The sequence below is a fragment of the Podarcis vaucheri genome (assembly GCF_965113315.1).
Source record: "Podarcis vaucheri genome assembly, chromosome: 5".
Classification (NCBI taxonomy): Eukaryota; Metazoa; Chordata; class Lepidosauria; order Squamata; family Lacertidae; genus Podarcis; species Podarcis vaucheri.
In genome coordinates this window covers 101,884,881-101,912,591 of record NC_138763.1, presented here as the reverse complement: position 1 = coordinate 101,912,591, position 27,711 = coordinate 101,884,881, and the positions used below count along the sequence as shown (strand labels likewise).

Here is a 27,711-nt window from a genome sequence, read left to right as displayed (position 1 = left end):
CCTGACATATAACGCCACTCCTCCTCCTTTCTTGTCTGGTCTGTTTCTCTGAAATAGATTGTATCCCCCCATTATTACATTCCAATCGTGGGACTTATCCCACCAGGTTTCAGTGATGCCTATTATGTCATATTTAGTTTGCTGTACCAAGAGCTCAAGCTCATCTTGTTTATTTCCCATGCTTTGTGCATTAGTGTACAGACATTGAAGTCCATTAATCATTCCCCCGTGTCTCTTATTTAAGGATTTTTTCCTCCCACCACTAGGTCCGCGTGCTGTTTGCTCCATTTGGTCTATGACATTTGGATGATCATCTTCATTAATTGATAGACTCCTACCTTCAGGAGCACTGTCTCCCTCCCCCACATTAGTCAGTTTAAAGCCCTCCTGATGAGGTTTCTGAGATTTTTGGCAAAAACATTTCTCCCAACCGTTGTGAGGTGCAGCCCATCACTTGCTAGAAGTCCATCTTCAAGAAACTGCAGTCCGTGATCTAAGAATCCAAACCGTTCCTGTTTACACCATTTGCGGAGCCAGCTGTTCACTTCCACTATTTTCCCCTCTCTCCCTGGGCCACGTCGTTCAACTGGGAGGGCAGATGAGATGACAATTTGTGCATTTAGTTGCTTCAATTTCCTGCCGAGAGCCTCGTAGTCTCTTTTGATCTTCTGGAGGCTATTGCTTGCAGTGTCATTGGTTCCCACATGAACCAAGAGGAAGGGGTATTTGTCAGTGGGTTTTATGATTCCTTGCAGTCGTTCAGTTACATCTTGGATCTTAGCCCCGGGGAGACAGCACACTTCCCGAGACATCTTGTCAGGCCCACAGATCACTGCTTCTGTTCCCCTCAGTAGGGAATCCCCTATCACCACTACACGCCTCCTCTTGGGTTTGGTCGGGGTTCTTCCGTGAGCTGTCCGTTCCAAGGTCGCCTGCGCATTCCCTGAGGACTGACTTTGCTGCTCGTCTTCATATACCTGATCGACTGTAATGAGGGAGAGATCCTCAAATGGAGTCTGCTCTTCGTCTTCCATGCTAGGGCAGAGGACCTCAAAGCGATTGTGTATTTCTAAGCAATCAGAGTGAACCCTGGGCCTCCTACTTCTTTGAGTCACGTTTCTCCATATATCTGGCTCCTGTGTTGGTGAACTAGACTCCTTCTCAGGGGAGTCCCCTGTCTCCTCCTTGGTGAAGACGGTGTGCTCTGTTGCTTCCAAGAAGAGCTCCAGCTCTCTAATTCTTTGGAGCGTAGCTACACGTTCCTCCAGTTGCTGGACTTTGTCTTTTAAGAGGGCAATCAACATGCAATTGCTGCAGGTAAAGCTGCCTGCAACCTTTGGCAAGATGGCAAACATTGCGCAGGAATCGCAGGCGACTGCAGCTGTTCCCTCCCCTTCCATCTTGAGATCGTGTCGTTGGGGTTGGCTACAGAGGTCCTCCATCATAAAAAGCTTGAAGACAGGACAAATAACTTCCCCCACACAAAAAAAAAACACCTAGATCTCCCCAACAAACGTTTGAGACTAGCTCCCCTAAATCTAAAAGCTCCTCCCACAGCTAATCCCCTGCCTCAACAGAAACCCTGCCCCCTCTGACCTTTACACAGGGAAAACAGCTAATCAGCCACAAGGAAACACACAGACACAAGAAAACCGTTTTTGCTCCTTCTTCAACTGATGCCCTGCAAACTCTGATCAAGCTCTTAAGGCAGTCCTGTGCATATGTGTGTCTCCCTTTACACAGGGAAAACAGCTAATCAGCCACAAGGAAACACACAGACACAAGAAAACCCTTTTTGCTCCTTCTTCAACTGATGCCCTGCAAACTCTGATCAAACTCTTAAGGCAGTCCTGTGCATATGTGTGTCTCAGTGGGGAAGCTGTCTCCGGCTAGTGTGAACCACTTTCCGGTTCAGGTGTTATAGTTCAAAGGTGAAGTCTGTAAGGCTATATTATATTTCTCAGGAAGTGATCTAGCCAGTACATTTTTTTGATTTCTAGGCAAGTGTAGAAGTTCATAGGAAGCGATTGGCTGCTGCAGCCGCATTAGTGTCAGAGATCAACCTCATACCTACCAAATCAGGCATAGGCAAACTCGGCCCTCCAGATGTTTTGAGACTACAATTCCCATCATCCCTGACCATTGGTCCTGTTAGCTAGGGATGATGGGAGTTGTAGTCCCAAAACATCTGGAGGGCCACGTTTGCCTATGCCTGTGCTAGATTCACTCTAGCATAAATGGTTGCTGACGAGCATCCTAATAGTCAGATTTTGGCAAAGCCCAGACACTTACTTCAAACATTCAGAGTCTGTGACTTTGTATTAATTGGGACTTTGAACACAGTACCAGAAAAGTGCAGTTTGAGATTTCGGAAACAATACTGGTTTGGTGTGCCCTGCCAAGCAAAGCTGAGTTGTCCAAACAAATGGCTCAGTTCTTACCTAAAAGCTGGTTTCCTAAAAGCTATTGTCCACCCAGCTGAGTACTGTCTACCCTAACTGGCAATGGCTCTCCAAAGTTTCAGAAAGGGAGTCCTTACCCAACCCTCCCTGGAGACAGAAGGGTTTGCAAATAAGACCTTTTGCATGCAAAGCTACACCCCTCCTCCTTTTTGTTGCTACTCCCAAAGCGTAAACTGGGACACTTGGCCCCTTTTGGACTAAAACATCGGCAGCTGGCTTTCACAAGGAAGCGCAGCATTTCCCCCAAGGCTGCCACAGGTAGAGGTGGATAGTCTCTTTTATAGCTTAGAGTCTGGAACGAGGCTGAGGAACGTGGCTTGATGGGCTGAGTGAAATAGCCCTTCCATTCCTCACCTGCCCATGAGATGGTGGAGATTTCCGCACATCATTTCTCTAACAGCATAAATCTTTTTCTCCTGCATAGGCTTCATCTCCAGAACTAATGCAGTAACACCAGCCTCTGTGGGAAATGGTTTTAAAGCACAGGAATGGTTTAGAACCATTGGTTAGAAAATAAATATATTAAAACTTAACTATGAATAAATTTGTTTGCTGTATTATTACAGTCACTTTGGCTCTCTGTAGGAAAGAAAAACCAAACGTGAAGTGGTTTATCGAGTACTAGCATTGTTCCAAGCATCTCAATGGAGCAGGGGAGGGAAAATAGCCACTGGGAGAGTAGTGTTGGAGCCACAACTGGGCAGAGACAATGAGATCAGTTTCCTCCCTGATTCCTACAAAGCAGCATTGTAGAGAGGGTAGGTGGGTGGGAATTTCATTTTCCTCCTTTCCCAGATGCAGCACGAAAGGACTTGAAAGCATTTGTCTCCAGCTCTCTCCACCCTTGGCTGCATCACAACATTTCCCTCACAGCCACACATGCGCCATGAGAAAGCATCTTCTCTCATTCAGCTGCCAGGACCCAGTGGGAGCTCCCCATGGTCCTGATCTGCTTGGCCCCTGATAGTCCTTTGCACTTCCCTTGCAGGCTCCAAGCCCCAGCAGAACAGGATACTACTGTGCTAAGCACAGGATGCTGGTGAAGTGGCAACAGCAGCTTGCCTGTGCTTTCAGATGAAATAAAGGAGGAAGTCTGCCCATGATCAAATTGCTTCATAGCCTGGCTGGCTACCGTATCACCAACCCTGCCCTGCCGTCTTCCTATTGCAGCCAGCCAGCTTGCCTTCCAAGCTGAGCACTGATGAGGAAAAAAACAGGAGGAAGTTGTGATTAGGGGAATTGTATCTAAATGAGTACACAGGCATTTTATGGTTCCCACGCCACCCTTGTACATGATTTCCTGTGCATTGTTATATACCCTTATTTCCATCAAGAGACTTTTATGAAATTAACACCTCTAAACTGTCGGTGGTGCTTAATTTTTAGGAAGAAAGATGCTGGATTCAGCCCTTGGATTGAAAACAGATGCTGGGACTCGCCCTACTGAGCCCTGGCACAGATTCAGTCCTGTCTGTTGGTCAATTTTGACAAGCAATGTTATGTATCAGTTGCTGAACATTCATTTCTCAGCATATTTTCACATTTATTTATAGTGTGTTGTAGATTTATCAACAGTAAGCTGTAGTGTAGTGTGTAAGGCATCCATTTAGTGTACTTGTTCTATGTCTTCTTATTTGAGTGGCCTATGACTACATGATTTGCTCATCAAAAATATTTTCATTGGCCCATTGGGACTTGCTTTTGAGTAACTTGTCTAGGGTCATACTGTTAGATGATACCCTACAATGTCTTCTACATTGCCCTAGCAAGATCCCATTACACACTTTGAGAAAAATGCAATGATAAGAATATTAAGAGCAAGAAATAGTGTGATTTTTTTTTTAAAATCAGCCTACCAACATTGGCATTCAGGCATATATATTTCAAGTGGTATTGGCTAGCAAAAGGTAGAATAGTCACTAATTTAGAGATTAGTTACTTTTCAATCAGTTCTGAATGTGGACAGAAGCATAAAACTATCCATTTAAAGCAACAGTAAAACAAAAATTAAACCAGAATAAAAACTCCTAAATACAGTACAGGAGAATTAAAGAGGTTAATGTCGCTGTCCAGTAAAATAGGACTAAATGCTCTTTTATACATTCTTCACCTTTCCAGAATCAGGATGGAAAAATTACAAGAAATGAGCTCCGTCGCATTTTGGATTGCATCATGTTCCGAATAAGTGATGATGATTTTCAAGAACTAACCAAGATCATTGACCCAGAACACACTGGGCAGCTCAGCTACAATAAATTTTTAAATCTGTTTGAAGAAAAGGAATCACTAGTAAGCATTTCTTATCATTTATTTATTTATTTATTTATTTATTTATTTATTTATTTATTTATTGTGTTTGACTAAAAGCCATTACAAATGCAATTACAGATTGGGCTTTTATTATCACTAGAACCTGTGTATGAGAGTAAGAGAGAGAGAGATTCAAACAAGATTCATTATAATCTTGTGCTTTGAATATAGCTGAATTATTGAAAAGAAATCTAGTTTTAATGGAAGTTAAAGTTGTTTCAAACGCTTGTTCCTGAATTGTTATTTGCTTCTAAAGCAGTTAACATATTCCTACTGTTTAACACTTCTAAGGCTGAGAAACATGAAGCCTGAGCTGGATAAACGTATGAAAGGCTGTAGCACATGGCAGATTTTCACCTTGTCCCTTGGTAGTGGCCAAGGAGCAAGGGAACAGCAGAGACAGTCATTTGCCTAAGTCTGGCAGAGGAATCAGTGCACCAAAGCACCATTTCTGTTGCAAGAACATTTAAGAAGATCAGATGTAGCGTGAGACAATTCTCAGTTTGCATACCCCACCTTGCAAATGCTTTGCTCCAACACTTCCTAAACCAAGGAGGCAGCTGCAGTGCTCCCCCTCTTAAAATAGCTGCTCCTGGAGAATGGAAGTGTGGCATGGAGGCCCATCTCCTGAGGAAGGCTTCCAACAACATGAGGTACCTTTGCTCCGGGTTCTGCACTGGCTCCCCAATGCTTTCAGACTCAAATCAGCACTGTAGTTTTCACTTCTAATGCCCTGAAGCACATCTTATAAACTCTAAGTATTGTGCATTAGACAGAGCAATCCTATACCCAAGAAGCTGGTGTAAAGCAAGCCAGCATAAAGTGGTATTCCAGATCCTGACTCCATGCAGGAGTGGGGCTGCTGCTGACTGAGCCATTCTAAGCCCAGCAGTAGGAAAAACCCCTCTCCTCCCCACCCGCCTCCCCAAAATTTCTTCTAAAGGGTTGGGACAGCGTACAAGATCAGGAGAAGGAAGATAGCTCCATCTGTCAAGAAGAAAGGCTTGCACTGACTGAAAAATCATAGTAGTATGGTGTTGAATTCCTTCCCTTTGTTTCAGTAACTGTTTTTAAAGGATGCAATCTGGTTCATAGTTGCCAGCTTCCTGGGCGCCCAAACACCCTCAAAATTCCCCATGAAGCGGCCTGGCACCCACAAATTTCAGTGCCAGGGCAATGCATTCTGCATGGCATTCACGGTCATGGGGCCAAGCTGGCACTCCTGATTCGATACATTTGCCTGGGAGCCTTTCTTCAGTTCTTGAGCTGAATTCTGGTTTGGCTGAGAGCCTCTGCACACTTTCTGGTCCAGTCATCTGCCTGCACAGTTCTACCACACAGTTCCGTGTGTGCATCCTGAAACAACAAGTGGCTGTGCAGTTGCATAGGGAGTTACAACCAGTGAGGGCTCCCTGGCACATATTCCTGAGTTCTTCATGGAAACTCAGGCTCCCATTATCCACATTTTCTGCGTGAGCACAGCAGGTGGGAGGGGCACCAGAGGCCAATCATAGAATCATGGCATTATTTCATTCATTTATTGTATCCCCGTGGTCTTTTCTTTTTCCTAGTATATTACAAAATGTATTACTTTATACTTAATTTTCAAACACAAAAATCTGTTGCCTTTGCTCTTGTGCTGCATTTAGGAAATAGTATGGTGGAAAGGTTGTAATTCAAGTGCTTTTTTTACCCAATTAGACAGATTCAAAAATGATTAATGGGTCAAAGAAGGCAAAAAAGCCAACTTCTGTCCTTGAAGCGTGGCACATTGTAAGTAACACAAAGGTTTTTTAACAGTAAATCAAGATTTTCCAAGTATTTAAGTGCATAATTATCTATTCAACCGTTTGTAAATATTTGAATTTCCTTATCAAAATGGTGGCATATTAGGCAGAAGATGTCCTAACTGAGCAGATCAAAGGCTACTGGAATGAATTCAGCAAAGCTTTGCAGGCATTCGATCCTCGAAATAACGGCATTATCAGCAGAAATAATTTCCGAAAAGTCCTTCTCCTCTACTGTCCCTCGTTAACTGACGACCATTTTATCGCGTAAGTTGTTGGTTTGCTTTTCATTTTCCATTTTAATCTTAGCTCTGAAACTCCTTCATAGGCAGTTGAATTTCTTGGCTTCTTGATGTCATGCACACACTTGAAAAAACAGAGCTTTTTCTAGCCTGAGCATAGGTGCAGCACTCATGCACAAAGCTTTCCCACAGGACTCAGTAAAGCCCTGTTTGGAAGAGACAAATCTCATCCAAGACTAAAATTAGGTGTTTGTTGATTTTCCCAATGTAGTCAGTTGCAGAAAACAAGACAAGATGAGCCTCTGGCCAGGGGAAGCTTAATGTCGGTCTGAGCAAAGGCCGTCCCCTATCCAAGCCATTGAAGGAGACTTCAAGGTGACACTTTTTCTGCAGATAGCCATACCACACAGTCCCCACCACCTTGCTTGAGTTTGCATTCTGACCTTCTTAGCAATTTGGCTGATGCATTAGCTTAGATTGCTGCAAGTGCTGCATGTAGTAGAAACGCTTATGATATTGATGCATCCTCGCATTGGCCCTGGAACTTTTTGGTTCTTGCTGTTGGGCTCCAGCGGAGCATTTGTAGCTATCCATCCATCCATCCATTTCTGAGTTCCCATAGGCATTATGTCATTTCAGTGAACTGTGCACTTTGCTCTTGATGGGCAGCCAACTGAACCACACGTCATCCAGTACTCCTCTCATCAGAGGTGATCTCTTAGGTTAGTCCTATGGTTAACCCTACAGTTGGCTTGGGAATTGTGAACTGATCACCACTTAAAATTCTTACTTGAAAGCAAAGAGCGAGAGAAAGGGAAAGGGAAAGAGAAAGAGACTGAGGTAGCAAAGATAACAGACTGGCTGCAACTGGTATGCGTGTGCAGGATTTTTGAACAATAAAAATAATTATCAGACAAAGCACTAACAGTTGCCCAAACGAGTCTCAGCATCCCATCACAATCAATTGCTTTCAGCATTGCTACCAAAATAGGATTAATTTGTGTGTGGGCACTTTATGGAAAAAAAAGCTCTGATGTGTGTTTTGCTCTTTTTGCTGTTCTATCTCCAGTTTTGGGGTTTGTTTGTTTTTTGTTAATTCCTCACCTGTCTGCCGCTGTTTTGAGCTGTATGTTGATAGCTTTAATCTCATCCAGAGCCGGCCTACCTGCTCCATCTGTTTATCTCAGTCTTTGGCACAAATACAACAAAGGAGGGGCTGTGAGAGTCATAAAAATGTTACCTTTAATGACACTGGAGCCACAATTTACCTCACTGAGTTATTTTCTATTGACTTGAGTGGCTACAAGTTGAGCATAAAGATTCACTTCTACCCAGGGTTCAGCTCTCTCTCTCTCTGACATATAGCCAGGAAACTAAGCTTTACACTCTTTAGTCAGGGTCAACCTAGATTATTGTTACTATTTATTTCATTTACCAATCACTTCCCATAAAGCATCCCAAAGTGATTTGCAATATGACATATAAAACAGGAGGAAGGTCAGAAGGATACTTGGAAGATGGGGCGGGGGGGGGTCTTGGGAAGGAATGTGCCTTGGGAACTGAGGGGCTGGCAGGATGACTAATGTGGAGCTTGGAATTCTTCACTGAATTAGGCTTTCAAGAGTCCCCAAGATTTGTGAACCTGTGAACTTCAATGGCCTGCCTCGTATTTGTGTTCTACAAATTGGGTATGCCTCTATAAGGGCAATAGTTAGGTTTTTGCTGAATTGCGAATATTTTGGGCAGAGAAAAGAAGGAGAGGTGAGAGTAGAAATGCTTTAGACGGGGACAAAGGAATAACCCAAACACAGAAACAACCCCTCTCTCATTCTTGAGTTCTCCCCCATACATTTCTCCATAATTATGCTGCGATAGCAGACTGCTTTTGAAAAATTAAGGCTGACCTCCTTGGGAAGTGAAGAGGTAAAACACGGTTCACAAACTGCACTAAATCGAAAGCTAAACTGGCTCCAGACTATCCACGATGTGTCAGACTTTGGTTACAGCTCGTGGTTAGTCTAGAGAGAGCTTAATCAGGAGCCTGGATTCAGACAACACATCCAGGCAAACCTTGGCTGTTCAGTGCGGTGCAGCGGCAAAAAAGGCTCTTTCTTGGAAGCTTTTGTATTTGTGCTAGGTCATAGTGTGACATGCAAACCAGGTCATTGTCAGCAAGATGCTGTAAGAGGTGTGCGCTGCCAAAGCCGGCATAGATAAACTCCAGGCTCGCTGCCAGTTAAAATCTCTTTGATTTATTAACACAGTTCAAAAGGACATTTTCAGAGCTTCAAAGCGTGTCCGACCCGGGCGGCACAGATGCCGCGTCTAGTTTCTGTTTCCTTTTTCTTCCCCAACATGCAAGTCGGCTGAGACCCCGCCTCTGATTTCCTCTGTTCAAAGCATAACTAGTTCCGGGTTCAGCCTCTCTGCTCTCTGCCTCCTCTTCGCTGTCAGAAGACAGACTGCTAATTATCTCTTTCGGCTCTCTATAAGTACTGGTCTCTCCCCTTAGCCTCTCCCTGACAGATATATATGATGTATCCATTGCAAGATTGGACAGCATGACAAGTTCTGCTGGTTGGGTGTTTTAGCTTTAAACTCTGGACCCGTTTCCAGACTTTCTGCTGCGTTCTAGGTTAAGCAATTTGACAAACAGCCTAACAGGAATGTAGTTGGAGCTTATCCATAATTGGTTATGGAACTGTGGAATCATAGAGTTGGAAGGGACCCTGAGGAACATCTAATCTAACCCCCTGCATTGCAGGAATAGGCAGTTGTCTGTTACTGGGGATCAAACCTGCAACCTTGGGGTTCTCAGCACCGTGCTCTAACCAACTGAGCTACCCAGCTGCATTACTTGATTTTGTGATTCCTTCTTCTTCGTAGCTTACAATGGCCCTGCTGCACATCATATAGAGGTCTGGTGCCAGGTGCTGGGCACTTTAGGCACAAAAATATGATATCCTGTTTATTCAGGTAGTTAGCTAAAGCTCCGTATGTATAGATGGACAAACATGCACACACACATCAATAAAATATATTGACGATTATGATTACTGGATGTGCCCTAGGTTGTCTTTTAACTTCATAGCCAGTCTTTAGTGTTGTTTGGCAGCAACTAAGTTAAACTATCAGGATTCAGAGAGAAGTGACTGACCAGCACATTCAAGAAAGTCTGTATTTCTGTCCGTCTGGATTTTAATTTGTGTGGCCTTTGTCAATATTAATCAGATTACTCCGCGGAACAGTGGATGGCAGTATTCATTTGCAAACACTGAACTGACAAGGGATTCCAGATCCACGCTGCAACATTTTCACATAAGTCAAATTGACATGACTCCACGAAATACACTGGAATTGATTTTCATAGAATTGTAGAATCGTAGAGTTTGAGGGTGCCCCGAGGGTCATCTAGTCCAACCCCCTGCAAAGCATTTGCAGGAGGTTTCATAACCAGGCAGAGGGACTGAACGTTCATTGAATCCTGTTTCAAAAGAAGATTTTTGGCAATGAGAAAAAAGAACAAATATCTTTCTGACTTTTCATATGTCTAGACTCAAGATTCTTACTGACTTGTAGATTGCAGTTTTGCAAGGGGGACTTCTGTTTTAATTGGACTCCAATGTACCTTGTTCTTACAATGCTTCATTGTGAAGCTATCTTCAGTTGTAATTCTGCTCACCTCTCAACTTTAATTTTTGCTTCTAAATGTAATTACCAAGGATATTTTTTTCTTACATAAAAACAAAATCTAAAGTTATTTTCTGACATAATTTTCAGAGCTGTAATAATATAAACAAAATACAAACCATGTGGTGTTTATAGGATAGTTAAATAATTGCCAATTTTGTGTTGAGCAAAATGCTGTTACCTGCTTTGATCCAGGCAGTAATCTGGATCATCGTTTAAAATATTCACAATGTTTCTCTATCAACTAGATTTTAAGGTTAAAAACAAGCATTTGTCCAAATTATAAGGCAATTAATTCAGACTCAGGAGACCATCCCAGATATAAAAAGCGCAACCCAAGAAATTATCCCTCGGTTTACTAAGGTGAGAATTGCCTCTCAAAGCAGAAGGAAAGAGTAGGGGCTATGGCATGGGTAGGCAAACTAAGACCCAGGGCCAGATCGGTTTCTCAATCCGGCCCGCGGATGGTCTGGGAATCAGCGTGTTTTGACATGAGTAGAATATGTCCTTTTATTTAAAATGCATCTCTGGGTTATTTGTGGGGCATAGGAATTTGTTCATTCCCTCCCCCCAAATATAGTCCAGCCCACCACATGGTCTGAGGGACTGTGGACCGGCCCACAGCTGAAAAAGGTTGCTGACCCCTGGGCTATGGGTTGCTAGCACTGGCAATCATCTGAGCATCTTCTGACCTCCCATTATCTTAAGGAATGATAGTCATCTCAGTCTTAACTGCTAGTGTTTACCTATCTCTTCTGTTACAGGCCGAGGCAGATTAACCCTTCTTGGAACTTGACCAAAAGAACCCTAGGGAGCCACACAGACGGACACTGAGAGAAAATATTATGGCCTAACTATTTTAAATATGTTTTCCCAGATTATACCAGAAATATCAAGATGACACTTCAGAAGGGGTCCTGTACAGGATGCTCTTACATAGTTTAGGAGTTGCCGATTTGCCAAAAGAATTAACTGTTCTCGCTAGCATCCCTTCATCCCGGGGAAGTCAAAGAGAAGAAAAAAAGCAGGCAGACTTTTCAGAAAGGTACTGTGTACATGATTGCGAATGGAGACCGTTCACTGCCAAATACAGAGAAACACAGTATGTGAAACTTACCATGGGTGGATTGTTGTTGTTGTTTGTTTGGGGTTTTTTGCCTTATCAAAACTTTTAAGGCTTCTCTTGACCTTCTTCTTATGTTTTGTCTGAAAAAGAACATCCAGCTTCTCCCTTGTATGTCCCTTTTAAGGCATCCAAGCCATTGATCACCACCACATCTTGTGGCAATCAAGTACCTCAGTGAATTCTGTGTTGTGCACACAATTACTTTGTCCTGAGTCTTCTGCCAGTCAGTTTCATGACATCCCCCCCAATTCTAATAATGATGGGTGGCTTGCATGTGAAAGGAATTTACAAGGATTCTCATAGATGCTCTTTGCAGGCTCATGTGATAGAGATATCAGGGACAAGGGTTAGGTTCTGTTCGCAGTGCAACACAGTTCAGTGCTTTACTTTTCTCCATAGAAGTGAGACACACCTGCTCACCTATGTGGGACAAAGTAAAGGGCTGAACTTAGGGACATAATGAGGACTGCTCAGTAATTGAGAATTAAGCCTGCTGCTATCTGCATAGCACTCACCCAGGCTTCTATTTCTTGGTGTGCCAGAATGTTGAGTACTGGTGTTTGTGTGTACGTACATTGTTCATGTACAAAAAGCCTCAAAACCACTTGGCGCTATACAGTGATTAAATCCATGCAAGATGTCCTTGCTACGGATCTATGCTTCTTCCTGATGGAATAGCATAAGAGAATCCTTTAGAAAAACCAAAAGAGATGAATATTATTGTTAGCATCTGTCTGTCTCAAGAGAGAATGGAGTGTGCCCGCGGGGGTGAAGTCAAACTGCTGTGATAGCAGCACTGAAGTGACCTCCCCAGGGCTCAAGCTTGGGCAGTGTGTATGGAAGTCCTGCTGCCCAGATGACTGATGGGGTCCAAAGGAAAGCAGAGCAAGATGTTGGGCTCCAGCTTGGCTGCAAGAGTTGCATGAATAAGGTGTACAAGGCATCACCCAACCATCTTAGGGACTGCACTCCAAATTCATGTAGGGTTTACGCCTTAGCCTTTTCTTCTCCTGAAGCTATCCCGCAAGGCAGCAGATGTTTAGGATCAGAGTTCTCCTCCTACATAGGCAAGCTTCCCAGGTTGACAAGCCCCATCTGCCCCTCACTTCCATGTGCAGCATGAATATTATAAAGAACTGAATGTTTAGCTGGTAGGTTTAGACTGAGTGTATTATGGTTATTATTATTTCTGTCCTGTACAGTGTCTTAGCAGATATCGTGGAGAACATCAGATCTACTGAATGGGAGAGCTTCAGCCTCCCACCAAAACGCAGCTCTTCCATGTTGGTATAGCTGTTGCAGGCAAAATATTTCAGTGTGATGCACACGCATATTGTGTGGATCATTTCATTCTATAGTTTTGTTAGTAAAGGTAAAGGTAAAGGTAAAGGACCCCTGACTGTTAGGTCCATTCGCAAACGACTCTGGGGTTGCGGCACTCATCTCACTTTACTGGCCGAGGGAGCTGGTGTGTTTGGCCGCAGGCAGTTTTTCAGGGTCATGACTAAGCCGCTTCTGGCGAACCAGAGCAGCGCACGGAAATGCCGTTTACCTTCCCGCCAGAGCGGTACCTATTTATCTACTTGCACTTGATGTGCTTTCGAACTGCTAGGTTTGCAGGAGCTGGGACAAAGCAACAGGAGCTCACCCCATTGCGGGGATTCGAACCGCCGACCTTCTGATCGGCAAGCCCTAGGCTCAGTGGTTTAGACCACAGCGCCACCTGCGTCCCTTTCTAGTTTTGTCAGTAGGTGGCACTAAACTGGGTTTTATCTGAGTTGATTTAGGAAACCTGACAGGTGTGCCCTCTAAGCCTTCCATGGCATATGCCAACTTCTTAACCCACTAAACTGGCTAACATGTCCATGTCCAAGATGTGCAAACAAAACTCTGCTAACCTTCAAGGTCTACTTTGTTTATTTTTAGAGAGTCATAAGTCCATATGTGCATTTCTTTGTAATACAGATACCTTTGCTTCAATGAATGGAGCTGTCTACACGCACAAAGCTCTGGGTGCACATCAGTGTGCGCTGGGAGGTCTAGGTCAAGTGATAAAGTGCTGCTTTCAAGAGAACATCAACCAGTCTCTAACATTACACCAGTTAGAGACTCTCACAACTCTAGGATTCACTGCCAAAGTTGACTCTTCACTGGTTCTCTTTTCAAATGGACCATGTAGCCATTGACATCTGAGGAGCTGATAATTATACTTTTATAAACAACTGCTGCTTTATGCACAGCTTCTGGTGGGCGTCTGCTCTCTATTATTGCAGAAATACAGATCATTAATGTTTAATCAAATATTTTATGGTACCATATTTAAGATGCTTCTCTTTGTTGCCAATCTTCCAATTTTAGAATGAAACAGATTGAAGACTATGCCTACAAATTCGCTAAGAATAGATCTGTTGATGAAGTAATTGAAAGGCTGAGGGAAAGTATCCTGCAGCAGGAAGCTACTGTTAGAGATGGCTTTCTTGCCTTTAGCAAACAAGCTAGTGGGAAATTGAATAAAACTGATTTTCGCAAGGTAAATGTAAATTTATTCGGTCATTCAACCTGATGTGGATTGTTTTGCATTGAGATTTCCTGTTATCTCTTCAACTTAAGTTTCTGACTGTCTCTCTCTCTCTCTCCCTCTCTCTGTAAAAAAGCTGGCATTAACTCTTGTGAAACTCTTCATAAATAAATGTTTGACACACAAACTGTTGCTGCAGTCCCAAGGCAGGCCGTAACAACCCACAGGGGTGATCACTTTTCAGATATTCCACTATCTGTGGCGGGTGGACCGTGTTGCTCTTTGTGGCTCTCATCCCTGACCAGTGAATTTTTTTTAATTGGTTCCCCCTCTCCTTTGAAAATTAGTCCACTGTGCTCTTTCAAAAGCAAAAAAATAAGCCGCAGAGTGCGATGGGGTTCTGCACTTATTAAAAAGACCAGGTTCGGATATTTTTGTTTTTTTATTTTAAAGCGCAGCTTGACACAGCCTGGTTATCAACACCTGCTACGTACAACATCTTTAATTTTGATATTTTGTTCAGATCAGCTGATGAACACTCTGTAGACTGAATGCTCACTTCCCATAGCTGTGTAGTCTCTTGGCACATTTCTGCACAAAGAGTCAAAGTATGACCAGTTGTATCTTAGCCATAATTCTCTGCGTTGTTAGGCTACCTAAGCCCCACCTTTGCATTTTGAGTTGGACAATGAAGCTGTGTCGCAGTTTGGATGCACAAATTGGGCCTTTGCAAAGTTCTGCTGGATCTGGAGACCACACCGTTACTTGCAACTAGGGGTGGCCCTCCCTGCTGCCCCCCAAGACTCACCAGGGTCACATGATGGCGTGGCTTCTGGCAAGCTTTTGCAGCAGGCATGGGTGAGGCCTGCATGGAGCTGCTGCCCTGCAGGATTCCACCACCCAAGGCGGCTGCTTCCGTTTGCCTCATGGGCGGGCCAGCCCTGCTTACAATGGATTGTCATTGCATGCTAATGGCCTGATTGAGGAGCTTTCTAGATGCATAAAACTCCTAGATTTCAGCATCAGGAGCATCCTCCTGCATGCAACTCCAGTGGCACTTCTGACACAGAGGGAGCTCACCTGTACAGGAGTTCCACCACTCTGCACCTGGAGCTTTGCACCAGAACCATTAACTCTAATTCTGGGGCAAGGCAGATCTTTTTGTATTCATTGTATTCATGCAATCGCAGCTACCTTTTGTATGCCACACTCCTATGGCTCTAGAATTAAGCATTCGATCTGATAGCAAAAGCCTGTACTAAAGCACAAAGCAGCTAATCTCTTTTCAAAAGCTTTGAAAATCTACTGAAAAGAGTGATAATTTGCTAATTAGAGTATTCTCACTTCTTCTTTTTTTTACATTTTTATGCCATTCAGCCATATGATGCTGCTTCCTTTTTCTTTTAATCTCCAGAGCTAAGAAAGTAAAATAGAATAGAATAGCAAGAATAATCACAATTGAAGCAATTACAAAAGGACAAAAATATGCAGTAGAAAGAATACGCTCAAATTAGAAGTACAGGAATAATTTGCAATGATTAAACTGGAGGAAGTATTACTAAACAAGGCCACAATCTTGGAACCACTCGCTTATAGGTCTTTCTACTGAGTTTAACGGTACTCTCCACAATTGGCCACAGTCAGACTTAGTGCGAGGCCACAAGATGAGGCTTGTTTAACTGTACTGAGCATGAACTGCATGCAAGATCTCACAGCTTTACCAGGAGTAAACCAATCAAGCAGGTGAACAAACCAAAGAGTGGCTGGCTTAGTTTTACATTCAAGCCAGTGTTTGTGATTTGTTTCTCTCAAACTGTGACGTCAGCTTTAGGTCATGGCTGTTTGTTCATTTATCTTCAATGAGCGCTGGTGTGGACGTAACACTAAGTGAGCCATTCTGTTTGTTTTCCTGCTCAACGGAGGAAGGGGGCAAAAAGCAAGAGTTTGAATTGCATGCACCAGCACACAGTTTATGCACAGTGTGGTTAATGTCTGAATGCAGCTATCATTTCAGCATTGTAGGTGAAAACTATGCTGGGGGGGGGGGCAAAGACTGTTGAGCTTCAGCTTATGACTTGATGGTTGAAGCTTAATGAGCTACCTAAGATGGGGACATTGGTCACTTAAAAACTGTGGCAATGGAATTCCATACCTGCTCATAGAGGGGCTTACTACAAGGTAAACTGGTACAGGATTACAGTTGTAACAATGTAACGAAGAGATTTGACAAGGAAATGCTTTCTTTGTCATCCTACAGACAGGTGGGAACAGCAGGTGCTTTTCCTAGAAAATGAATTATCTTCTGTGTGTGAGAGAAGGCAATGTTTCTTCAAAAATGGTTCCTGCCAGATGCAACTTTTAGAAGTATTTGCACTAAAATAGTTCAAAAAATGTCAAATCTGCTGCCCCATTAACCCTTTTCCAGCTTATTGATTGATTTAGGGAATTGACTAAATGTTGCAGCCCCATCTGAACCAGCAAGTTCTCAAGTAGGAGAGCCCTTATTTGAAGCAGAAAAAATGGGCTTACAAGTCCTATTTGATTTCAGTGGAAGGGAACAGAGCATTTCCTGTTGAAATCAGTGGGCGTTAAAAGGGGCAGGATTGTGCCTAGTCTTTTACAAAAAAACCCCAACCACGTCTGCTTTTTTCTTTCTCCGCCAGCTGTTGGATGATATTGGGATGCCAATGGATGATGAGCAGTTTAATCTACTCATTGAAAAATTAGGATTCCCTGCTGGAGGGCTGAGTTATCTTGATTTTATCGCAATATTTGAAGGTAACTGGATATTTATTGATACCTTACTATAAATATTCTAAAAGAATGTAAAGCTTTTTTTCTTATTGGCTGGGAGGACCTTCTGAGCTTTGCTTATTCTGGGAATAAGTGCTCTTCACTAACAGATGAAAGCAGCAGCCCCATGAGTAAGCAAGGCTCAGCCATTTCCCCCAAGCTGTTCAGGTTAAGGATGGGGTCCTCTTGTGCAATGGTGGCTGATTTTTCTTCTCCTCCATGTGGGGGAAGACGACCAGACTCAAGGTTTGTTGGTTTCTTAATTCTGTTGGCAAACGTGAAAACCAAATCCAAAGAGTAATAAATTGTGGCATAATTCTGCAATTCATGCAGCGTTCTCTTGGCAGAAACACGTATCTCTTAGCCAATGCCTCTCTGTCTTGGCTTGCTGACACAAGCAGCCCTGTCAAAGACAGCAGAGAGCCAAATAACTGTAAGGAACTGAAATAGCGTAGCCAGCCCCTGAGAACTGCTTTGCCCCCCTTCCCTTGCACTGAAGCCAAATAGCACCTGTCCCTCGGCCCAATTTTATGTAGGCCCTGGCCTGTTTTTAAAAGCCCCCTGCAAGAAATCTGTTCAGGTCTCAGGTTAGAGTGATTTGGCCTCTCCTGGCAGCCTGTTGGGTAGGGAAGAATTGGGGGGGGGGAGAGAGAAACAGGGCCAGAAAAAAGAAAAAATGGCCGTGGGGGCACTGCCAGTATGTGAGATTGTGGCCCTAGACTGAGAAAAGCTTGCCAGCCTGCTACATATATTTGCAGCGAGCAGTTCATGCAGTAAATGTTTTTATTGTCCAAATACTGTATTACAAACCTGAAGAGGTTTGTGATACCTGGGGCCTAGGGGTTACGAAATGCTTTTTGAAAGCTGCATTTTCTTGGCAAATAGCTGACCACCTAATTTATAACTTTATACATAGGCGCCGACTCCATGGGGCCTGAGGGGGCCCGAGCCCCCTCAAAAATTCGTTTAGTGGGGCTCTGCCCCCCCAATAATCTCAGGCGCCCCTCCAGCAGAGCGCCACCGCCGCCCCTCCCCCAGCCCAAAATGCACAGGGTCGGGCTGCATGCCTCCTGCCCTCCCTCCCGAGCAAAAGCTCCACCCAATTTCCTTCGGAGCTGATTAATAGACGCAGCACGCTCTCCCCTATTCGCTCACGAGGAGGCGGCGCCACTTTATCTGCATATTCATGAGCTTATTTATTATTCATGAGCTTTCGCAGGCTCCCCCAATATTTTTTATAAGTCGGCGCCCCTGACTTTATACAGTAGGTTATATTTATAGTCCATCCCCCCAATTCTCCAAGGAGATTATTGTGGTTCTTCCCTCACTTTATCCTGACAACACCCCTGTGATCTACGTTTGGTTGAGAGGGAAAGACGCTCCAACATCCCTTCTCCGTGAGCTGCGTTAGCCGAGTGGGGAACTCAAGTGGGGTCTCCCAGGTGCTAGTCCAACATTCTGACTGGTATATCACACTGGTTTCTAGTGTCAGTGATTTGAATCTATTTCATGATTTTGTGGACCATTGGCCACTTTGGCCTGATGTAACTATTTCAGATTCCAGAATGAGTGGACACGCTCCAAATCGACGGGCCAGTGCCAGCAAGTGTCACTTTGTGTCCGCTGAGGAATGCCTCGGCCAGTATTGTGATAAGCTTGTGGAGGAATATGGGGTAAGTGCAGCCAGCTCTTTCCTGTTATTTATTGATGTCATGTTTTATTGTTATGTATTTGCATTTCTTTGCACATTTTCCTCATGTGTTGCTATTGTAAGGGAAAGAATGGTATTGATGGAACCATCAGGGCCTTTGAATCATAGAATCGTAGAATTCTAGAGTTGGAAGAGACCCCAAAAGTCATCTAGTCCAATCCCCCACAATGCAGAAATCTCAACTAAAGCATCCATGACAGATGGCCATCCAACCTCTGCTTAAAAACCTCCAAGGAAGGACAGTCTACCACCTTCTGAGGGAGTCCGTTCCAGAACATTAGAGAGTTCTTCCTGATGTTGGGTCGGAATCTTTTCTTGTAACTTGAATCCACTGGATTTCTCCTCTGAAGCAGGAGAAGACAAGGTTGCTCCATCTTCCATATGACAGCCCTTGAGATATTTGAAGATGGCTATCCTGTCTCCTCTCAGTTTTCTCTTTTGCAGGCTAAACATACCCAGCTCCCTCGGCCATTCCTCACAACCTTTGATCATCTTGTCACTCTTTTCCACACATATTCCAGCTTGTCAATATCCTGCCTAAATGGTGGCGCCCATAACTGAACACAGTACTCCAATTACTCAAAGTTTCACCTTTAAGAAACTCCCAATCATTTTGGACTCCCTTCTCTTTGAGTATTTCTGACCATGGATCTCACCCGGTAGTTCCTTAAGCTTTTTGAAATTAGGCTTCTTAAGGTCCAAAGTACATGTCCGACTACACTCAAGTTTTCCCTTGCCTCTATATCATGAAACCGAAGAGGACATGATAACCTCCTCCCAAGGTTCCCAGTACTCTCATTTCATCCCTGTTGGTGAGGAGCAGGTCCAAGATAAGATGATACCCTTGTTGCTTCTTCCACCTGCTGGGAAATGAAATGGTCAGTGAAGCAACTGAGGAACTTGAGGAGGACTCCTTCTAAGCAATTTCCCTCCACTGTAGATTAAAAAATCCATGTTTCATTCTTGTTCAGATCAATCTTGGAGAAGGTCTGCCTGTTAGGCTGCTTGAGTTGTAAGCTGCTTATGTCTGCTAGTATAAAAGGCAGTTTCCTTCCACAAACTATCCATGTAGGATGAAAGTTTGAAGTCCCTTTTCCTTGCCCTTCCAGGAAGGAGGGAGCCTGAGTTTATCGCATTCACAGCAGAGGAAAGAAGTTGTCCTGTAGCTGCAGCCGGGGGTTCTTAAACGTTCAGGTGTTCATCAGGGAAGAGGAGCAAAAGAAGATTAGCAACCTTGCAAGAAGGAAAAGCTTAGCTTGCAGTAATGAGATGAGTCTTCCCATCTGGCAACGATCACAGCTGTGGAATTGATATGCTGAGGCTTCTTCCTTGCTGGGCATGGAGGGAAAGTTGATGGGCAAGCCAGCACTTCAAACTTCTCCAGTCTTCCCCAGCTGTAGGGGTGGTCTGTAGGCAGCGGCGTAGCGTGAGTTGTCAGCACCGGGGGCAACGCAATTAATTTGCGCCCCCTAACCCGGGGCAAGGCAAGTAATTTGCGCCCCCCAACCCCTAACCTGCGAGTTGCCGCTGGCGCTGCCGCGCAAACAACGCTGCTTGCCCGGAGGAGGATGGAGGCAGAAGCAGCCGCCGCCTGTGGCTGGGCCGAGGGGATGGCGGCGGCGGCAGGGTGCAGAGGCTGCCCGTGCCTGGCGTCGGTGGCGGCGTCAGCGCTGCTGCAGCGGCTGCTCCTCCTGCGAGCAGTGAGCGGAGCGCAGCCACAGCGACGGCGGGGGGCGCGCGCGCTAGGGCGCAAGGCTGGCGGTGGCGGCGGGGAGCCCGGCGGAGGAAGGAACTTGTCCCTTCCCTCTGGACTCGCCCCCCCCCAGATGTTGCGCCCGGTGCGGCCGGCACCCCTGGCACCCCCCACGTTACGCCATTGTCTGTAGGAGGGAGTCAAAGTATTCTATACAAGTGGAGTGAAATTGCTAGAGGTATGAGCAATAGCATAACATGTAGCCATCCAAAGGCGAGGCTTGAAAATTATCCACTGGGTGTGTTCTGAGTAGCTTTCTTGGAGGATATAAGACTCCAAAAATGTTTCTCTTTAAAGTCATGTTGGCCACACTAATCTAACTAGTTTTTGTAAAGAGATGCCATTCGTGGTGGGCTGAAGTAACTTAGAAGGAGTCAAATGAACAATCGAATGCAATATGGCGCAGGGCACCCAGTTCCTAAAGCACCTCAGCTTTGGTTTGGAGGCTGTAAGAAGAAAACGCTAGATCACCCCTACATGGCCTGTTCCATAAAGAAACCTAAAGGGACCTCTTCATGTGAAGATCTGGATCCATTTGCAAAACATTTTTAGATGTATGGTTAGTCTAGTAGTATGTTAGTGATTTGTATAAAAAGGAAAAAAATAGACCAAGTGTTGATACTAAATTGAATATTCCCTGTTAGGATCCATACATCGCCTTCCGTAAAATAGATAAGAACAATGATGGTATAGTCAGCATGCTTGATTTTCGACACCTCCTGGATAGCTTTATGGTCAGCATGACAGATGATGAATACAATCGTCTCCTTGGCATCCTGGGACTGAACATTACTTCTACATTAAACTACCCGGAATTTCTTCAGTTGTTCCAAGCAAATACAACTAGAGACATGCGCCCTTGGTTGCCTTCGTCCAACAAGTAAGGAGGGCAGCAGTCTTATGGATTTACTTAAATTTGTGTTATTATTACCTAACATAAAATGCAAGCTATGTTGTGTGGCATATTTCAGGATTCAAGGATGTAAGATTAGATGCCAGCTACAGTTTGATAGTATTGGAAGAAATTTTTTATGCCCTTAGCCAATTTGGTACTTGTAAGATCCTAAGCATACCTGGCAGTGAAGCAACATGTTTTGATTTCTTAGGATTGCTATTTCTTTATACATATTTCTATTTCCCCATACCTTTCATTATATTTTAATTCCACCCTTTCCATAATTACCTTTGTAAGCCATGTTGCAACTCATCTGTTGGAAAGTCAGCATGTAAATCAAGCCTATTGGTCCCACTCCTTTGGTAGCCTTGGACCAAGTTGGTCTTCACCATCTAAATAGCACTGAGTTTAAAAGCTTTCTATTATGTTTGTTGCTCCTAGATTCTTTGGGCACACAATTCCCTTGGAAATGCTACTTGGGAGTTGTGCATATGGCTCTTCAAATTCCAAAATAGCTAAGATGCAATGCCATATGTTCCTACATATTCAAAACAAGAATCGGCTCACGGTGGGGCGGGGGATGGAGCTGGCTGCAGTAATCTAAGCAGGTGGGCCACTGTTGCTTTCCAAGAAGGGAGAAGGGCGAGGTGGTGGGGAGATGCATTGGCAGCAGCTGCACTGTGCCAACTTCCCAAACTGCCTTGGCCCTTCGCTATCCCTGCATTGCAGGGGGTTGGACTAGATGACCCTGAGGGTCCCTTCCAACTCTATGATCCTATTCTGCCTGGAAAGCAACAACAACTCCTCACCTGCCAGAAAGCTAGTGCAGAGGCTTCATCCCACTCAGCATAGCAAGCCCTTTCTGTTAAAAGCTGTTTTAAAAAGTTTGTACTCAACACCAATATATTAGAGCAATTGATTTCTAGAAATGAACCTACTTCAGATACAGTGGTGCCCCGCAACACGAATGCCTCGCAAGACGTAAAACTCGCTAGACAAAATAGTTTTCCATTTTGGAGGTGCTTCGCAAAACGAATCTCCTATGGGCTTGCTTCGCAAGACAACAATGTCTTGCGAGTTCCTACTGGTTTTTTTTCCTCCCCCCCCTTTTTCTAAGCCGCTAAGCCGCTTATCAGCTGATCCGATCAGCAGAAAAGCCGCTAAAAGCCGCTAATAGCGCTAATCCGCTAATCCTTCAATGGGCTTGCTTCGCAAGACGAAAAAACCGCTAGACGAAGAGAATCACAGAACGGATTCTTTTCGTCTTGCGAGGCACCACTGTACCATTCCAAGCACAGAACAAAGAGCGTTTCATCATCTGACTTCCTTTAGAGTAAGACGTCTTTAGTGTGACAGCTGGTAGACTTAAGTCTGTTTCAGAAATGACAATAGTCAAGGTAATGGGAAGAACAATTGACTTGTATTAACTGTTCTCTGTGCTTGCCAAGCATTCTGAATTCAGGCTTTCTAAATATCTCCCATGAAGAGTCAGGACGCGCTAGTTCTGCCCTTCCCCCAATCACCCTTCACAACTCCGTCATTTGTGAGAAATACTAATGAAAACAAATAGTACCTACAACTCTTGAGCTTTACTATATTATTTATATGTGTGGACTTGTACAGTGGGCATAATCCACCAAAAATTAATCTGATTTAATTCACTTGAATTTAAAAATGCTTAACTTGGGATGCACTTGAACAACTTTGATCCCTATTCTCATTTTAAGGTTAATAAATTAAAGTAGGCAGGAGAACTTTTGATATAAATAAATGTAAAGGGCTGCTCCCTGCATTTAAGGGGCCGTTCCGCTCCAGCCAGCTTCCACCACCCAGTGCTCTGGATACCTGAGAAATAAGATCAAATAGGACATGGTTGTATTCTTGTATATTCTGTGCAAATTTACGTGTATAAATCCAGACCAATTGGAGCAGACGTATAGTTGTATTGTTGGTTGCCACCTTTAAAGCCCTATGTAGTTTGGGCCTAATAGGGTTGCCATATTCCCAAAAGTGTAAATATGGATAGGGCTGTTGAGCTTTTTTTAACTGGGGGGTGGGGGTGGACATCACCCCCCCAAAAAAAAAGGATTATTCAAACATTGTTTTCCTAGACATTTTGCTGATTGAGCAAAAGTCCGCCTGGACACCATTTTGCTGCCCAAATCCCAGACGTGTTTGGGAAAGCCTTGATGTAGTATAATAATAATAATAATAATAATAACAATAATAATAATAATAATAATTTGTATCCCGCCCTCCCTGGCCAAAGCCAGGCACAGAGCAGCTAACAACAGGTAAAAATAGCACAGTGTACATAAAATCACACATTCAATTAATTAAAATACATTCTAGAATCAATTCAGACTCAAATTAATGGCAACCATAGGGTTAGAGTTCTATGAATATTACAGAAGGAGAGAGGGGGTCAGACTGTGCCTTGGCCAAAGGCCAGGTGGAACAGCTCCATCTTGCAGGCCCTGCGGAAAGATGTCAAGTCCCGCAGCGCCCTAGTCTCTTGTGACAGAGTGTTCCACCAGATCGGGGCCACGGCAACCCTAGCCTAAGATAGCTAAAGGAGCACTTGCTCTCACCTGATTTGGACTGCCTAGTTCATTGGGGTGGGCTCTGCTCTGTGTCCCCCTGGGAAATATGTAGGGCAGGACCTTCTTAATGGTAGCCCCCAGGCTCAGAAACTCCCCAAGAGATCTGCCTGGACCCATCTCCCTTGGCTTTCAGAATGTGAGTAAAAGCTGGCTTGTCTTGGTGAGCTTTTTATGTTGACTGATTGCTCCACACTTGATGCTGGCTCTCTTTTTACAGTCGTTTTTATTGCTACAGTTTTTAATTTTATGTTGTCGTTTTTATTTGTTTTGTTTGTCAGGTGCTTTTTGCTGGCTGAAAAGCTGCATAAGAAATTGTCATATAAATCCACACTCTTGTATTAATGCAATCAGATTATCCATCGTACTTGGATCTGTGTTCCACTTCTTTCCTCCCCTGTTTCCAGGCAGGGTCCATGATGTAAAGCTCAACATCCTTTTTCTCTTTTTTTGGATCCAGAGCTTTTCCCGCAAAATCCACTCTTTAAAGCCCAATCGTTAGTCCACAGAAAACAACAACCCTGAATTTCCGTTTGCTCCAATTCAGCTTTAAAGAGCGGGTTTTCACAGGGAAAGCTTGGGGCGGGGGGGAATAGCTCAGACCCAGATATCAAAGCATAGACCTCTGCCTTGGAAAAGAGTGAGGCAAAAGTTAAGTGGGGACAAACTGTTACTGTACTATTGTATGACTGATAGCTTTTGAACAAGCAATGTGGATTTAGTTATAGATTTAGTACCAGACTGTACACAATTGCTTGATGCGTGCATGTGTTTTTAAAAAGACCATTAACAGGATAAATTAAAATAAATAAATAAATAATAAAATAAATAAAAGTAAGAATAAAAATAAATTAATTTCTTTAATTAAAGAAATTAAAACTCAAGGTTAAACTGTATCTTACATTAGTAATAACTATTTTATTTCAACACTGAAATGTGCTAGGTTTAGTTTTGAAAAAGTGTTGCAAAATCTTGCCTAGATTAAAAGCTACATGAGTTATTGAATTAAAAATAATTATTTTACAGTAAACATACATACACTTGGCATGATTTCATGTGTAGGAGGAGAGGTTGGAAATTCACTTGAAATAGTCTAGTTAGCTCTTCATCCTGTTTTTAAGGTCTTTAATTGTAATTATGAGTTTTGAAGTTTGTGAGAGATTGACTTATTGGCCACAAACTAGCAAAAGTTCAACGAGTCTGAATATGTGGAAATATGTGTCTGGAAAAACTATTGCAATGTTGTGTGAGTCAATTGACTGTTAATCTTAAATAAATGCAATAAACATGTTAAGAGCCATTCGATACAATACATAGGATGAGGTACCACTGTACCACTTTGTACTGTAGATGCCAGGGTTATTGTTCTTTTTTTATCCCACATAAACATTGCCTCCCTACAGTAAATCTGAAACATCAAAGAGAGGGCTAAACTGGGCCTGCAAACTCATTGACACTTACACATTTTTCTGCCCGAGGCAAAGGACAAAGTGGTGCTACATACAGAAAACGGCCATCTAGGTCAGCAAACTTTTTCAGCAGGGGGCTGGTCCACTGTCCCTCAGACCTTGTGGGGGGCCAGACTATATATTTTTTTTGGGGGGGGGAGAAGAACGAATTCCTATGCCCCACAAATAACCCAGAGATGCATTTTAAATAAAAGGACAAATTCTACTCATGTAAAAACACGCTGATTCCCGGACCGTCCACGGGCCGGATTTAGAAGGTGATTGGGCTGGATCCGGCCCCCGGGCCTTAGTTTGCCTACTCATGATCTAGACTTCTACTTGAATTTTTCCCCCCACACTGGCAGTGGCACAGCATCTTCCCCGGCACATGAACGCAACTTTGTCTGCTCCAAGCGCCAGGTGCCTGTGGCAGCCATGTCCCTCTGCCTAATGACAGGGTCATCCCTCAAAAAGCAAAATTGTTAAGGCTCAAGTATCAGTCTCAACAAGGGTGTGTTTACTTGCCGGCTGAAGAAAGAATAATGGCTGCACCAGCCCTGGTAACCTAAAAGGAAATCCAATTCAACCTAGTTGGAATGATTTCTGACTTTTTGTTGCAAATTTATTATATGGAGTTAGGCTTGTTTGCTTGTTTGCTTTTTTTAAACCACGAAGGAACAACAACAAAAATATGACTCTCCCACATCTGGGAAGTGGTAAAACCCAGATTTTGACCAATGCATTTCAGTCTGTGCCTGGTGTAGGACAGCTGTTTGTTCCGTTGATTTCAGTGGTACTATATACTATTGCATTTAATGCATTCTTACAGTGGTGCCTCGCAAGACGAAAAGAATCCGTTCTGTGATTCTCTTCGTCTAGCGGTTTTTTCGTCTTGCGAAGCAAGCGCATTGACGGATTAGAGGATTAGCGCTATTAGAGGCTTTTAGCGGCTTATCTGCTGATCAGATCAGCTGATAAGCGGCTTAGCGCTTTTAGTGGCTTTTAGCGGCTTTTAGCGGCTTATCTGCTGATCGGATCAGCTGATAAGCGGCTTAGCGGCTTAGAAAAAGGGGGGAAAGGGGGAAAAACCAGCAGGAACTCACAAGACATTGTCGTCTTGCGAAGCAAGCCCATAGGAGATTCGTTTTGCGAAGCACCTCCAAAACGGAAAACTCTTTCGTCTAGCGAGTTTTCCGTCTTGCAAGGCATTCGTCTTGCGGGGCACCACTGTACTTGGGAACAAGTACCAAACTAGATGTGACAAGTCATATTTCTTCCCCGCCCGCCCCTCGGAGATGCAAGTGTGAAGCAGTCTGGAATCAGAAGTGAAAGAACTGAGTGGGCCAGGATAGAGAAGAGCTACTTGGCCTCTTCTTCTCTGGCTATTTGTCCACTCCAAATGAGCTTTTCTCTTCATGAATCGTGCCTCGTTTGGTCCTTAGCCCAACTGACCTTCTATGCAGAGTCTCAAATAAAGCCTTCATTATATTATGGTGAATGTGTGAGAAGGGGTAACTGGCTCTGATTCTTACCCCCCCCCCCACACACATACACCAGTGTGTGCACTGTAACTTGAGAAAATATCTATGTGTGTGCAGTTAGTGCCCACAGAAGTTCAGTCTGCACAGTTGAGAACTCTGAAAAATGGATCCTGTTCCTTCGTGCGCTCATCCTAACTTTTACTAGGTTGTGCCTGGTACCTTTAACTCACAGTGGAACAGCTTTGTTTCCCTATTAAAAAAACAGGCAATCTGATGTGCCAGTGAAAATAAGTAGCAACTTGCCTGAGTTACTTCGGATCTTTTATGTTATTACTTTGATTTATAAATATTTCTCCCCTCAAATCTCAGCTGCAATTAAGCAATTTGACCAATCTGCATCTGCAAATGATAACAGGGATTAACAGAAGTTTTAAAGACATCATTCCTAGCTTGCAGCTGGAGAAGGGTGGCAATATTTATAAGGAATTCATTTGTATGCAGATGTCTGAGATGAGACTTTAAAGCTATCTGTACAAACTATAATAAGCAAGCAAGCAAACAAACAAACCTTGTGGGATATTAATGATCGCATTAAAAGAAGACCACAGTTAGTTATCAAAATAATTCTTTCTTTCTGAGACCCAAACAGACAGTGGCGGATGCAGACCTCGCTTGTGAACAAGCTCATTACTATCTCGCTATCAAAGCACAAACCAGATGGAACGACCTCGCCATGGTAAGCTCTATGTAGTCTTTAAACAAATCTGCATGTCTAACAGAGATTTCAGAGCTTCACTCAATGTTTATCTTTGATTGTATTTTTTTAAAAAAAATTAGCTGCAATAAACAAATAGCTCATTAACAATAGAAACATGTGGTACGTTTTGAAGTAATG

General features: G+C 43.6%; 1 protein-coding gene across 2 annotated transcripts in view; it reads left to right on the top strand.

The window, feature by feature from the left end:
- Nucleotides 1-27,711, top strand: part of EFCAB6 (EF-hand calcium binding domain 6) — a 107,458-nt gene that overhangs the window by 41,872 nt on the left and 37,875 nt on the right. For both annotated transcript variants that reach the window (XM_082223045.1, XM_082223044.1), the window contains exons 12-20: nucleotides 4,581-4,751; nucleotides 6,474-6,545; nucleotides 6,666-6,826; nucleotides 11,369-11,536; nucleotides 13,976-14,147; nucleotides 16,799-16,913; nucleotides 18,486-18,601; nucleotides 21,037-21,272; nucleotides 27,456-27,552. In XM_082223045.1, the coding sequence (XP_082079171.1) occupies nucleotides 4,581-4,751; nucleotides 6,474-6,545; nucleotides 6,666-6,826; nucleotides 11,369-11,536; nucleotides 13,976-14,147; nucleotides 16,799-16,913; nucleotides 18,486-18,601; nucleotides 21,037-21,272; nucleotides 27,456-27,552 (1,308 nt within the window). The remainder of the gene's footprint in view (nucleotides 1-4,580; nucleotides 4,752-6,473; nucleotides 6,546-6,665; nucleotides 6,827-11,368; nucleotides 11,537-13,975; nucleotides 14,148-16,798; nucleotides 16,914-18,485; nucleotides 18,602-21,036; nucleotides 21,273-27,455; nucleotides 27,553-27,711) is intronic.